The 16,336-nt window shown below is 36.3% G+C and overlaps 1 protein-coding gene across 1 annotated transcript in view; it reads right to left on the bottom strand.

Annotated features, from left to right (window-relative positions):
- nrxn2a (neurexin 2a) overlaps positions 1–16,336 on the bottom strand; it is a 401,294-nt gene that overhangs the window by 249,225 nt on the left and 135,733 nt on the right. The window contains exons 8-10 of the mRNA XM_016244908.1: positions 5,892–6,193; positions 4,784–4,807; positions 1,503–1,664 (exon numbers count right to left, since the gene is read on the bottom strand). Coding sequence (XP_016100394.1) covers positions 1,503–1,664; positions 4,784–4,807; positions 5,892–6,193 — 488 coding nt within the window. The remainder of the gene's footprint in view (positions 1–1,502; positions 1,665–4,783; positions 4,808–5,891; positions 6,194–16,336) is intronic.

Raw genomic sequence — 16,336 nt, 5'->3', positions numbered from 1 at the left:
GCTATCAGATTAAGATACGGGTCTGTAATCTCAATGTTTCTTAAGCGTTTGCTACTATAAAACGTTTGTTGATGGTTTGTTAATAACGAGAATTGGACCTTAAAATAAAGACTCTTTCTGTACTTGGGCCACTTTAGCAACCATACACAACATCCTAGGAACTGCACGATGAAGCACTAAAAACACTCTGAACACCTAAACAACTATTTTCATGGAGACTATTTTCATTTTCTTCAGAAAAGGTACAAATCTGCTTGGAACCGGCACTTTTCAAAATGGGGCACAAAACAGGGTCTGAAAGTCTTTTTTCCAATTATCAGACAAAAGGTTCTAAACCTTCAGAAAATGTCAATCTCAGGAGCTCAAACTAATCACTGTAAGCCATTTGATTTCTCATGCATTTTTTTTTACCTAAACCATGGTTTGAGTGGTTTGAAAATTCTCTGCTGCTAAACATTCAATTAACATAAAAACTGCACATATAAAATGGACAAAATAAAAACTAATTAAGAAAAAATTATTTGTATTCAAACCATGCCATAGAAAGGGTCTAAACTGTTCATCCAAAATGAGTAATTCAGTCATGAAAATTAGCTAATCAATAAAAAGAGTATTTACTAAAATGAAGTTCTAAACTCAAAATTACAAATAAAAAGCACAATAAATTGACAAAATGATGATACAGTTTGTGGTTTTTATTGTTGGATAAATTTAAAAACATCTGAGGTGTGACTGTACAGACATTTGATTGCTAAAAATAGCAACTTTTCATGCTATGTTAATTTTACATACATATTTTATTAAATATATCAAATAGTTCTCAACAAAAAAACAGGGGATTTGTTCCCAGTGGTCTCAATGGAGGATTGAAATATATATCTCGAGAGGGTATATATATATATATATATATATATATATATATATATACACCTTGACAAACTAGCCTAATTAAACACTACACAGGTGGACACAGTCGACATGGGGGAAAACATGAACATCCAACAACAAACATGACACAGAGAACCTGCGCAACAAAAGACCAAATGAAAAGACAAAACACAGATTCCCAAAAGCATAACCGCATTGTAGATGTGTATACGTCTCTATCAGAGGCACGACAAGGGAGTGCTCAAGTGCCTGCTGAAGAGGGCCGCTGATACTAACTGTACGGTTGAGCAGGTGGAGAGTGGTGATTAATAGAGTCCGGGGTCAACAAGACAGAGATGGAGAGTCTGGGACAGTCGAATGGGGATCCATAGAGGAAATCAATTTTTAATTTGGCTGTCAGGATAGTAAAGCTGGAACTTCAACGGTATAGACATGACATAAATTATGGGACATGCTCGGAGTGGTGCGAAAGAGAAAGGACAGATAAGGAAGAGGTAAAAGAGGACAGATCGCTCGCCAAACAAAAAGAACATCAATGGAACTCGAGAAACCAGGACTTCGAGAAGGTCCCGACCAACTCGCCTGAATTCAAAGACAAACAAAATGATTCTTACATCTTTAAGGCAGCCCATGAAGTTGTTGCTCACAGGGGAGCCGGGCAGATCTGCCGTGTTTGGACTGCCGCCCACGTAGAAGAAATCATCTGAGCCCAGCATGGTGTAGTCCTCCTGGGTGTAGCCAGTGGTTGTCAGCAGGCCGTCCACCGATATCGTCACCTGTGTTTGCATAAAGGCCACGGATGGATAGAAAACAGAGAGAGAGGGAAGAAACAAGAGAGGGAACGTGGGAAATCTTTTGATTATGCACAAGCTGAAATCCTTGTTGGCTTCAACAAGTTCCTCTACTAAACAAAAACTCTGTTTCACGTGGGGGTTCCTCTGGTTCTGTATGCATACGTTAGCGAGGGGGCAACCCATTTTTATGTCTGCCATTGCTGCTTTCTGAATGAGAGAATACTGTCTTGTGTGCTGGACTAGTCAGTGTTGGAGAGGAGAGACAGGAAGGGGAGGTGTATGACTACAGGAACTAAGAGGAATCACTATATGTTGAGTGGGTTAGCAAGTGATGTTAAGGGTGACTGTGCGAGATTAGTATAAAAGGGGGGGATTCAGACACAAAAATGGTTGTTAGTATAACAGAGGTTGCATTTAACTATGTTGGTGGACAGTTCTGATCAACTACTGGATTAATTGCACACATTTCGTAAGAGATGTCTTGAAAAGAAATACTTTGAAGGTTTTTGGGTAGCGATAGCTTTCAGTTTGTTAATACACAAGCCGTGCATGACGGTTAAGACATCTCGGGCTGCGATTTCAGGACTTGATGTAGTTAGACTCATTAGAAAGAGTCATTTATGATGAATTAAGTGCATCTACAGCACAATCATATTTATAAATGTTAATGTTGAAGCGTGGAAACACTGGCAGACATCCAAAACAGGTGGTTTTCTTGCAGTCTTAATAAATGCTCGGGGTTTAGGCGTTTCCATGCCGACAGACAGAAAAGATTCAGATTCCATCTCTAATATCGTCAAATATTCTGTGAACAATATTATTACTGCGGACAAGCAGGCAAAGCTGGGGAAAAAATGCAGCTTGTTTGCTGGAAATTGTAGATGGTGTGCACTGTCCTGAAATTGAAACCCAGTATTTGTCTGAACCTTTATAAGAGAGAAAGAGCAGAGAAAGCAAGACATGGAGGGAAAAAGAAAGCCAAAAAAAATAAATGTACAGCACCACACAACATCAACAAAAATAGTTACCCACACATGCAGTGGAAGCAAATTATGCAGGTGCATAATGGCGTATAAGCTGCATATTAAATTAAAAAACACGGTATACAAAGTGCAAGTCCAGTGATGCAAAACAACATGTCGCACATGCTGGATAAAAAGTGCCACATGTCATCAGCTACTTAAAGAAATTAATGACAAAAATCAATACAACGAAATGCATGAGGAAAACAAGATGTACTCTTTTGCCACAGGAAGAGAAGGGTAAGGGGAGGTCAGCTTTTTCTCTGTTCCCTGCACAGAGGGTCAATTACAGCTGTATGGCAGCCACAATCATTTTTATCCAATTCTGTCATTTTCCACTTTCAATTCATATAAACAGTGAGTGTTTGTGCTCAAGCAGAACACCTCAGTTTGTCTGCCCAAGGTCATTCTTTTCAGATTAAAGTGTGAGGCAACTGGAAATTAGAAAAACTGTCAATAACATGTTACTTGCAGAAACAGAAGGGCTTGTACATTTTAACATTAACAAGTGTAAACATCTAAACATATTCATATTGGTCACACTTTCTTTTAAGGTCCAAATAAACTCCTAATTTGCTGCTTATTAATAGTTAATAAGGTAGTCGTTAAGCATAGGCATTGGGTAGGATTAGGGATATAGAATAATAGGCATGCTAATAAGCAACTAGTGACTAGTGAGAATTGGTCCCTGTACTAAAGTGTTACCAACATATTATTTTCTGATTGTATTTATGGGGTGATATGTACAAAATCCAATCTCACTTAAAGACAAAGTCTAAGTTTTTTTTTTCAATAGTCATAGTCATAGAATATTTAATTTAGTAAGTTTAATAAATACTTAAAAAATGAAGGATGCAAACCAAAAAGGAAGATCATTCACATCATTACTCATATTTATATATGATAATTTTACATTATGCAATGCTTGAGTTAAAAACAAGACTGAAAAGAATAATACATTACAAATATGACAATTTTAGTCACGTTTGAAGCCACTGAAATATAACAGATTCATGCAGTTGAATTCTATATTAATTGGAGTTAAGATGTTGCTTGGCAACCATAAGCAACCCATAGTTAGACCGTACCTTCACGACGTATCAAAACTAAATGGCTAAATGGCCATTATGATCAACTAAGCTTCACACTGAAATAATCTGTCTGCAACAAAGTTTAAAGAGTAGTTTTCTGCATTTTTTATTGCATAGGGCATGTATTGTGCTATTAACGATAAAGTGAATGCAGTTGCATCTACTAATAAAAGCCTTCATTGCCCTTCTCTCCTGTTGTTCTTTATTCACTTGGCAAATATGAATACAGTGTTTGAGAACATTGCATATTAAGAGAAGTTTCCAAGCAAAAATCAGTATTATTAAATGCTACATCATACAGTGCACCGAAATCTCTGTATGAGATGCTGCAACATTTAATAAAAGCCAACATCAAAGGGGGAGAATGAGGGAAAACGGAGCAGGTGGACAGAAACGCTGCACAAGAGCTGCAGTCAAATGTTTGTTTTTGATTGTTTCTTTTATCTGAGAAATTACGAAATGCTTTGAGAGAGCACCTTCTGCCCTTTTACATTGACTGACACTGGGCAGTTTATATTTTAGATTAACATGCAATTTAATGTAAATGCCAAGTTTGAGGATATAGTTTTGGAGCAATACATCAGAATTTACATTAAGCATAAAAATATGTTTTCAGTCTGAGAAAACAAATCCAGTGTCAGCCACAGTGTGGCCCAGACTGAAGTCAGCAGCTTACAGCATCATTTATGCCCACCGTAGAAACTCTCAGCCAAATAGGATGTGTTATCGATGATAGAACTCATACAACAAAAAGCATTTTAATAAGAATATGGGTGAGGGGATTGTGAGTGCTATAAAAAAAAACAATGTACATAAACTGCAAATGGCAAAAAATGAACTTTTGCATGGCACCTGGGGACTGATGCCATTTTTTAACTTTTCTGTAGTCGTTTCTGCACAGTAAAAGCAAAAAGAGATAAAAAGAAAGGGCCAAACCAAACTAGACAAATTAGAATGTGATATCTACCATATAATGCAGTTTGTTTACCGTAGGGAGTCCAACCCCTGCGCGCTTCAAAAAAAGATAAAAACAAGGAGGGAGAGTAAAATTACATACCATAAACTCCACAGAAGCTTTAAAATTATTGAAAATGACTTACTAACAATTTGAAAGCAAATTTAACCATACCACGAAATGATACTTAATTTCTCCGCCCTCCATTAGAATATATCTTCCCAGGAAGAATAAGGAAAAAAAAGCTGTTCAAATCTGTTAGCTTATACCTAATTTCTTTGGACACTGTCAATGGCAAACAGATGGCTCACATTCCATGGAGGTTTTCATGTTAGTATTTGAAAGGGTAAAGGCAGAAGATAAACAATGACAAATCCACTTAGAGGCTTCAGTGTTAGTAAGAGAGAAAAAAGAGAGAGAATTCAACTAATCTGTCAAACAAGATGGTTCAGGGAGGGTTTTGAAGGAGGGATCTTGCAGAGGCAGCAGCGTTAGAGTAAAGAATGACAGCAGCAGTAGCGACTCACTCGTTATTTAAGGTAAATGAATGACAAAAGCAAAAATGTCAACACCCGTTATGCGCTCATTTATGCCTGCTCGTCGTCGCCGAGCCCGGTACTTTCGTAATTTGTCGTGGCAGAACAAAAACACAGCTCGTTCGTTAACAGATGCAAGGTGCGCCCTCGGCTCTGTAAGCAACACTTGAGCTAAAGGTTACGGCAGTCAAATGGAGAAATAATCAGCGGTGGCAGAAGCAAGCAGGCATAGTGTGTTTCTATACGATGCGCCCTATCATGTAATCATATTTCAGCATTAACGGATTGAAAACAATCAGGATAATGACACTGAAAAAAAACAGCCTCGACCATGAATGCTGCTTTTTTGAAGGCTGTGATAGAGGGACCCCTTTTCGCTTAGGTTAAATGATAAATGGTAAACATTCCCCCTTCTCCACAAGATGGAAAGCTTGCTGAATGCGGAGAGATTATTTTGCTGGCGTAATTGAAGCCTATTCACCGTCGTGGATTTAATCACGCCAAAACAGAGCGGTGCAGTCTGGACTTGAATGGAGTCGCCAAATCAAAAAGAAAAATCAAATTAAGCAACCTGTGAAGCCACGATGCGCAAAGGTGAACATTACCTGACGTAGGTTGCGGGACACGCGGACCACGTGCCAGGCATTGTCGTTGAACTTGCCATCGGATGGCTCCACCAGAGCCTCGAAGGCACCGGAGCCAAGGTTGATGACCAGGCACACGGCCCCACTTTTCAGAGACAGGTTGACGTAGTCTGCGGATTTGCCGGTGTGGAGCAGGAGGCCGTTTCGCTGCAGCGTTCGGAAGGACAGGGTGATTTCATCTGTGCTGCTCTGGATGGGCTTTTGGGACAGGTCGTAGCTGAAGAACTCATTACCCTTGAATGTGGCCACTGACTCCACTTGGCCTTGTTGAAGGGAGATAGAAAAAGGCAAAGGAAGGACGTTAGAGCTGGGATGGATTTGGACCAATAGTATGAGAACTGACTCCTCTTTATATTCTCTGAGTTTTATAGACTCGCACAGAACCAACCAAACATTTAAGGATGAACAAGTGGAAACAAAGAATTAATGAAATGGAAATGCATGTAAAATACTTATAGTGGGTTTTACAACCAAGAAATGTTCAGGCAGGACTTGAGCCTTGATGTGATTTTGGCTAATGAGGGGTTTAAGGCCACTGGCTCAAATGAAGCATAAACGAACCAGAAATTAACAGTACAAGACAGCTGCAAGCATGAATCATTGTACATGTCTTTGACATGAGAAAATCTCACTGGATTACCACGTTTCCTTATTCGCGCTTCCCGTAGACATGAACCGCAGAGGTGAGTGTGTCACACATGTAAATGAGCGTAATCTCCCCCAGCGCCGTTCGCATCAGCTAATCGTGAAGGTCATTTATGCATGTAAAGCTTGCCGTCCTGAAATTAAACTGTGAGCTGAAAACGGGCTGTCAGGAATAATCTGAAATAAAACACAGCCACACTTTTAAATAACGGTTTGATTTGCGAACGCCACTGTAAGATGTGAAAGCTTTGATGAACGAGGTAGAGTTTCAAAATACAGTCATTAAGAAAATAGGCGACTGAGGAGGCTGCTTGTCAAAATATCTCATCTTCGTTATTTTAGGTCGTTAAAAATCATCACTTTCACAGACAGCTTGTTAGTTTTGCCCTTATTTTCTGGCCTTATGTCTAGCCCACACCACCTGTTAATCTTTTGGGATGTGCAATACTACAGATTTTCAAACTTGAATATTCATTGGGTTGCCTGTGTGATGTAAAGGGAAGCCCTGTATAATTAGCCTAGTTTTGGGTTAGTCTGACCCCAATTGGACACGATTCTTAAGGCAGAATGTTCACATAAGATGTGTTCAAAACAGCTAGACAGCACAGCGGAAAGTGTTGAAGTCTCAGGCAGTTTTAATCTAGTCAACAAAATTACTGTTAAATCATGGTTATAATTAAATGATGGTCATTTACCATACTGTTGAAGAAAATGACAAGAAAAAAAACAGACTGCAAGATATTAACAATCAAAAATAAATTTGAAAAGAGTTTATTTCAAATATTCCAAATCATAGTCTGTCAGAAACTGATCTGCTTGAGCTGAAGCTAAACAGTGAATGAACATCAGTAAACTGAAACCCTAACAGGTTAATTTATTTGTATTTGCGTAATACAAACTCGCAGTTCTGACTTTTTTCTTAGAATTGCGTGATATAAATTCACAATTGCGAGAAAAAAATAACTTTCTTTAGATTTAAACAATTCTGAGAAAGAATTGTGAGATATAAACTCATAATTCTAACTTTTTTTGTCAAAATGTGAGTTTATATCTCACAATTGTGACTTTCCTCAGAATGGCGTGATATAAACTCGCAATTGTGAGAAAAAATAAACTTCTCGCAATTCTGACTTTATTTCTCACAATTGCAAGTTTATATACCACTATTCAGACTTTATAACCTGCAATTGTGTTTATAGCACACAATTCTGAGAAAAAAATAGTCTCGCAATGTAAACCCGCAATTGCAAGAAAAAAAGGCAGAATTGTGAGATAAAAACTCACAGTTACCTTTTTTATTTTTTTATCCAGTGGCGGAAATGTATGGAACGATATTCTGGACAATTTTCAAAAGGAATTGCAAATTGTATTTTCAATTGCGTTTTCCATATGTGGACGCACAAATCCTGCATTACCGTTTGCATTTTCGCTTTTGCGAACGCACAGTGACTGCCAAATTTCAAATGAAAAAGCTTTCCATTTAGACATCGGAAATTCAAATGCAAAAGGAATTGGGATTCCATTTGAGTTTTGGCAGGTTACATGCGGGACGCAGCGAGAGTGAAAAAGCAGACGTGGTAATTAATATTGCTATTTAAATATGTCAGGCTCGTAACTCCTAAGACATGGGAAATACAGTTGCAAATGGACTTTGCTTTTTCATTTGAAATTTGGCAGTCACTGTGCGTTCATTCCATAGAAATGGGCTTCAATAGTTAATGTCCCTGCTATACAAAAGTATTAATTTCTTTAAAAAATAAAATAAAAAATTACTGACGCCAAACATTTGAACGATAGTGTAAATGCGATTTTAAATCTAGCATCTGCACACAATAAAACAAAGTTACTACAATGTTATTTATTTCGACTAAACTCACATGCTAACTTAGTAAAATTTACTAAAATGACTGAATATGACTTGACAAAATAATGACTAAATTAAAGATATAGTACCACTAGCATAGCATAGAACGCTAACTTAACTTACACCATACACAACCACACCAATTCTTATGGCTTTCAATCAGGCACTACAAACAGCCTCCTGGGGTCGTAGATGTACTCAATTCAAGAGGCAGACCAAATTGTTTATGACACCAAATGAAGTCATTTTTCATCTAATTGATACATGTCTACAAAATCTATTAAGTTTCTGCCAACACATCTCAGACAATCTTGTTTTACAGCAATATTCGTCCTTCAGATATGCATACATAACCTGCTCAGCTGCTAAAAATAGTATGCAATATTCCATTCCAGGTTTAACCAGCAGAGCATAACATTAATTTGAAGACTTGTGATATTTCATCAAGCAAGAAGGCTCAGACCATCAGTTAGGAAAGAAACGATTGGGCACGAATCAACCAACCAGACATCTTCACCAAGGAAATGTGACCTTGCAAAATTACAGCGGCAGAATCTTATCATAGTGCCACTTGGTTCAGTGGAGAATAAACAGCCAGAGCGTGTTCCACAACAAGCAGACCTAGCACGTAGAGAGGAACTCTTTTAGAGATGACAGAAACCAAACCCCTGCTGAGCCATGTGTGCTTAAGAGTTTTTTTATGTTTAATTTCTCACTGACTACAGGGTGAAGCAAAGAGAATATGACCCACAAAACACAGGGCTATGACTAAGTATAAGGTAATGTTTCTAACAATAAACCGACATGACATGATGGGACTCGACAATATCAGAGAATCTTTCAACTTTTCAAAAGTGCATCCTGAAAGTGCCTCAGATGTTACCGCTGCAGCAGCAAATGTTCTCAGATAGTAACAACGCTTTTGATAAATGAATTGTGACTCAAATATATTGGCAAACAGAAAGCTTTGTTTGCATTAAAGGTGCAGTGTCTAATATTTTTTATGGAATATAAAATATCCATACTATAGTCAGATTTGTTCTGATTCACCAATCAGAAGACTGTGAGGTGCTTTCTGCCTGTCAATCGTTTTACATGTTTATAGGGAACCCCAACTGTAAGCTGATAGTGACAGAAGCGGATCATTCAGGTTAAAGCAGCAAATTCAGTTTCATAAGCAGTTGATAGTTGTTTGTTTGTCATGCAGGAATTAGATTTTGATACTGCTGTTTTTGACAACTTTGACATGCTGAATACAACAGTATCTTTGTAGAGTGAGGAATAGAATATTAGGGATGCACCGATATGAAAACTTTGGCCGATACCGATAACAGAAAAAATGAGCATTTATCGGCAGATACCGATATGGTGGCCGATATATCGTGCATCCCTATAGAATATAATAGAATAGAAGGTCCCACTTTATATTAGGTGGCCTTAACTACAATGTACTTACATCAAAAGATAAGCACAATGTACTTAGTGTTCATATTGTATTGCAAAACACTTTTGCTGCTATTGGGGTGGGATACAGGTAAGGTTAAGGACATGTTTGGTGGTATGGGTAGGTTTAACTCTGTAAGGCCCACTGTTGTAATATTACAACGCCAGTTTTAGTTCCAAGGTTATTTTCGTAAACGAAAACTGAAACTAAGACTAAAACTATTGGTCAAAAAACATTTTCGTAAACTGAAATTAAATTTAAATGTCTAAATAAATGAAAAACGTCAACTAAACGAACTAAAATAAAATAATAATTAGCAAAAATAAATAATCGTGTTCGTGATTTAATAAGCTCTCATTCTGTGCCAGAAAATCTGACCTAAGCGGCTATTCACAGAGAATGCGTTTTTGCTTTTAAAAAAACAAGACGCGGGCAATGAAATGGGAATTAACTATAAAATATGAAATGGGAAATAATAATAATAATAATAAAAATGCACACCTTGCAGCTCACGGACGTTTAAAAGCGTGCTTGATGTGCAAGAACAACATGAGAGTGAGTTAACACAAGTCACCTTTATTTATATAGCGCTTTTAACAATACAGACTGTGTCAAAGCAGCTTTACAGTATCAAATAGGAGAATAGTGTGTCAATGCAAAAGGACAATAGTAAACACTAGAGATGCACTGATTGCAATTTTCTTGGCCGATTCCGATTCCCAGTTTTTTGTTAGTGTGATCTGCCAATACCGATTTTTGCCGATTCCGATTTTCTTTCTAAGAACTATAATTGACAGCATATACAAACAAAAATCTACTTTTTTTTTTCAACGCAAAGTTTTATTTTCATAAACAAAAAACACAAGTAACAAGTCAGTAATAAAATAAGAACAAATAAAAAAAATTTCAAACAGCACAAAAAAATTAAACGTTTTTCAGGTTAAGAAAGTTTCAAGAGCAGAAAGTGATTTTCTTTGTCTTTTGTTCTTTGATTAACATGACCAGTGTTGGGCAGTAACGCATTACTTAGTAACACGTTACCGTAATTTGATTACTTTTTTAGTAACGGAGTAATTTAAAGCGTTATAATTTTTAAAATAGTAATTAGAGTATAGTTACAAGCCGAGGTCTCTATACGTTACTGCCGCGTTACATTGCTGACAGAATGCAGTGTTTTATAATCTAGAGATTGTAAAAAAGGATGTAGTACACGCACTGTCAGTGGATTAGAGACCTGCTCCCGCGAGACCCGACGCATTAGAGTGTGGTGCGGGACAAGATGGGCGAGTGCTGGTGTGGGTGAGTAGAATAAAATGATTCATGGGACTCCTGCAAAATAGAAATATCTAATCATAAAATATCTAAAACAAATAAATTGTTATTCATCTATTGCACAAAAGCAACATGAAATAATATAAAATATAAACGATTAACAGGTGCAAGCAGAGTTTCTATTTGGCTACACGTGTTCGCAGCGTTGAGCAATGCAGTGCTGAAATGTGCGTGCTCACGAATCCTCCCAGTATAACACACGAATTGTAGACATTATGAAAGATTCATTAGGCATATATTTATTGTGTTATAACAGAGATTTGAGAGATTGCGATGAACGGAGATGTCTTTTAGAGATTATAAATGTAGAGCTCTTTGCTGGCATTCTGCCATGCCAAAACATGCACGCAGCAGCCGCTTGCTTTAGTTAAAAATAACAATGCTCTGTGAATGTTGATGCTTTAATAACAAATATTTCATATTATAAATTTGATATATGAATATATAAATTTCATGGAGAAAAAAGGATAAATTTCATGGAGAAAAAAGTAACGTAACTAGTAATGTAACTAATTACTAATTACTTTTGAAATAAAGTAATCAGAACAGTAACGTGATTACTTTTAAAAGGAGTAATCAGTAATCAGTAATTTGATTACATTTTCAGAGTAACTTGCCCAACACTGATCATGACAGACAGCAGGAATATTGGACTGCAGTCCCTTTAAGAGTTTATCCATCCCATCTCTTTCTCAACTATTTAACGTTCCAAAACTGACTGTGTTTAACTTGATAGTCGCCAAGATGGGCATTTTGACATAATTTTGTATGTATTTGAACGTTTTAGCGCAGTTAGCCACTCATTTTGGTATTTGTGGCTCACAAGCTGTTTGAGACTGAGCGTGGCTTGTGCGCTCCACTAATATAGATCAGTGGTGGTACGCGCGCTTTTGGTGTAAAGCGCAATATAACACACGAATTGTAGACATTATGAAAGATTCATTAGGCATATATTTATTGTGTTATAACAGAGATTTGAGAGATTGCGATGAACGGAGATGTCTTTTAGAGATTATAAATGTAGAGCTCTTTGCTGGCATTCTGCCATGCCAAAACATGCACGCAGCAGCCGCTTGCTTTAGTTAAAAATAACAATGCTCTGTGAATGTTGATGCTTTAATAACAAATATTTCATATTATAAATTTGATATATGAATATATAAATTTCATGGAGAAAAAAGGATAAATTTCATGGAGAAAAAAGTAACGTAACTAGTAATGTAACTAATTACTAATTACTTTTGAAATAAAGTAATCAGAACAGTAACGTGATTACTTTTAAAAGGAGTAATCAGTAATCAGTAATTTGATTACATTTTCAGAGTAACTTGCCCAACACTGATCATGACAGACAGCAGGAATATTGGACTGCAGTCCCTTTAAGAGTTTATCCATCCCATCTCTTTCTCAACTATTTAACGTTCCAAAACTGACTGTGTTTAACTTGATAGTCGCCAAGATGGGCATTTTGACATAATTTTGTATGTATTTGAACGTTTTAGCGCAGTTAGCCACTCATTTTGGTATTTGTGGCTCACAAGCTGTTTGAGACTGAGCGTGGCTTGTGCGCTCCACTAATATAGATCAGTGGTGGTACGCGCGCTTTTGGTGTAAAGCGCAAAGCCTGCGGGAATTACTAAAATAATGCGCAATACAAGCACTATTTAACCAGAGCAAATGAGACGTGTGTGAGAGAGAAGGGGTCGTCGGAGAGAAGAGAGCGAGAATGTGAGGCTGACGTTATTGCCTGTGCCGCTGGTAACAAAACGGATCGGCTCGGAATCAGAAAGAAGTGAGACTGACCGGCCGGTCACCAATCAGGGCCGGTCTTGAGGAAAATCGGCCGATTCCGATTCCTGGCCGATCGATCGGTGCATCTCTAGTAAACACTCAATTTTCAGTTAAAGGCAGTTCATCATTGAATTTAGAGATGTCAGCGTCCAGCTAAGTTCAGTTTAAATAGTATCTGTGCAATCAAGTCGACGATATCGCTGGAAATAATACAAAACGCATTAAAATGAGAGAAAGTGGCAGCCACGCGGTGACTTTAGAACTGGGAAGGATTCCGTTGCTCATCTGAAGCGCATGCGCGCTGGAGCGGCTCGTCAAAGTAAAGTGCAAACATCATTTAAATTACAAAAGGTTTACAGAGTTTCAATGACGATTAGAAAGAACAGGTTTCCTCAGATCCAGCACTGGAGGGTTATTGTCCTGCAGAAGTTAGCTCCAACCCTGATAAAAACTTAACTGCCTGTAGCTTTCTAGTAACTCTGAAAACCTTGATTAGCTTGTTGTTTGTAAACTATTGGCATGTTTAACAAGATTACATCTTCAATATGAATGAATACATTTTATTCATATAAGTTGCACATTTTTGTTTTTTGTTCAATTGTAAAGTATTTTTTTTATTTTCATTATTAAGGGGTTGCACTAGAGTTAACTGTAAACTGTGCAAACATTCAACTTTGCTCAAATGAAATGTCTTTCCATTAACTCTGCTAAACTATAATTACTAAAACTGAAACTAAAATATATAAAAACTAAATAGAAATGTGTTCACAAAATAAAAACTAAACTAAATCTAACAAAACCATTAATGAAACTAACTAAAACTAAACTGAAATTATAGGAAATTTGAAAACGATATTAAAATAATAGCTCATTTAAAAATTCTAAACTATAATATACTTGAGCTCCACTAAAATAAACCTGTACTTGTTTTTTAACCTTTAAGATCACATTTACACAACTAGTAGGTCCTATTGTTCAGTCCTACAATGTTGTTGGGTGGTATATTTTGTAAATAGGTCTGTTTACCTGGCATATACGTGCTATTATCATAATAAGTAGAGCACAATAAGCTATCAGACTGCATTGTTTGAAATCTGTGGAATGTGTGAATTCTGTGAAATGTGTGATTTCTGCAAAATTGGTGAATTCTTTAAAATGTATTATTGGGTTTGACTTGCATCAAGATTATTTAGCCTTGAAAATAATCTGTTTTTTTTTTTCAATTTCAGAAAGCTACTAGACAGGTAAGGTCATAATTGTATAATGTATTGTATATGATGTCACTGATGCCATCCAAAATGGGAACAAAGACTTTGAGATGTGCTCTGATACAAAGGATAAAAAGTAATATAAATATGCATGTGAACTGGACAAGGAAAATGACCACCCATTTTTGTTGGCCCATCTGATGATTATGTGAATATCATGCCAACAAAACCAGGCCATTCAAGAACACAGACCATGCGCTGTAACAGGTAAAGCTGTCTGAAAAAGGATTTTATCTGTCTCAACATTCTCTGATTAGGATATCACTAATGATGCCGTCTCCCATCATACACCACTGGAGTACTTCTGAAGGTTTGTGTCAGAAGATATAATCAAGGCTCTGACATTTAACACCAATGAGTACAGTTTTCAAAATAAAGGAGCATTTATAAAATCATTATGAGAATATGGGTATTGAACATGGCTATGAACAGAGCTAGACATTGTAAATACCAGTAAATAATTTTGATTTAACATATTTTTATAATAAATATAATATTGGTAAAAACATGACTTGTCTGATTATTATTATTGTGTGATTATTTGTGTATGGATATATAGGCTGCTGTTATGTGGCTACATAAGCAGTATACCCTGCAAATGAACACTTAGATCATCTTTAGATTTGTTCAGACAGTTAGTAAAAATCACTGAAATTCTGCTACCCCAAAGGCCCAATGTTGTAATATTACAACATTTCACTAAAAAATAAAAAAATGTTAAAACTCATTTATTTCTGCATTAGAGGCCTCCCACAAAAACATATAAATGGTGAAAAATTTTCCTAAATTTGGGTCTTACAGGGTTATGGGTGGGTTGAGGTGTAAGGGATGGGTCAACAGTGTAATTATAAATGTAATTACAGAAATTAATTACAGATGGAATTACATGTAGGTATTTTTTTTTAAATATAAGTAAAATATAAAAACATGTATGTACACAATAAGTGCATTGTACTAAATGATTACTTTAAATGTAAGTACATTGTAGGGTTGTGGGTGAGATACCGGTAGACACGATTAACCAGTAGAAATTTGTCAAGGAGTAGAGATTTTGGACTATTGTCTCTAGCATGGGTTACATGTTCATGTGACATTTCTGTGCTACGTGGTCATGAAAACTTATCGTTTGCACACGATTTAAGCATTGCGGTTTAAAAACAAGGGATTTTAAGCCAATGAAAAGCAATCAGCAGCAAAAGAGAACTCATTCTGCTGTACGCGCGTTTCTGAATGATTATAGTGCACGGGAGTACTGAACAGAATTATTTTTTGCCGCTTTATAGGCCTTGAACGGTTAAATACACAAACTTGTATGTTACAAAATGCCCGTCTTTGCAAGTATCCTCGTAAATACGGTAATTTAGGTCTTAAGTGAAAGAGAGCAGCTGAGAAAGAAAACACATGTCTAACAGTATATTGGATCTGGGCAGATCTTAAAGTGACAGCAGTCTAATATTCCTGCTGTCTGTCATTCATGGTAATCGAACAACAAAAGAAAGAAAATCTAAATCACTTCTGTAACTTTAATAAGAAGAAATATATATTTAATTTACACAGTGAAGAATATGCAGTGTTTTTATACATTTGATTACTTTATACAATGTATGTAGCATTTCTTATTTATTTGTTCTACTGTAGTTTTTTTGTCCTATTGCTTGTAATTAGTTTCTTATTCTAATTAAATTTTTGTTTGTCTTCAGAGTTTTTTTTTTAGGCTAGTAATATTTTTTGTGGTATTGACGCTGGTGATAAGAATTATGGGTAACACTTTACAATAAGGTTCCATTAGTTAATGTTAGTTAATGTATTAACTAACATTTCTTTTTTTATTTTTTATTTAGTAATTTAGCAGACGCTTTTATCCAAAACGACTTACAAATGAGGACAATAAAAGCAGTCAAAACTAACAAAAGAGCAACAATATATAAGTGCAAATGACAAGTCTCGGTTAGCCCAACACAGTACACGTAGCAAGGTGTATATTTATATATATATATATATATATATATATATATATATATATATATATATACATATACATACATACATACATACATACATA

This window comes from Sinocyclocheilus grahami, unplaced genomic scaffold (genome assembly GCF_001515645.1).
Source record: "Sinocyclocheilus grahami isolate Dianchi unplaced genomic scaffold, SAMN03320097.WGS_v1.1 scaffold738.1, whole genome shotgun sequence".
NCBI classification, from domain to species: domain Eukaryota; kingdom Metazoa; phylum Chordata; class Actinopteri; order Cypriniformes; family Cyprinidae; genus Sinocyclocheilus; species Sinocyclocheilus grahami.
The sequence above is the reverse complement of the archived record's forward strand: the minus strand, read 5'-3'. Positions and strand labels throughout refer to the sequence as shown.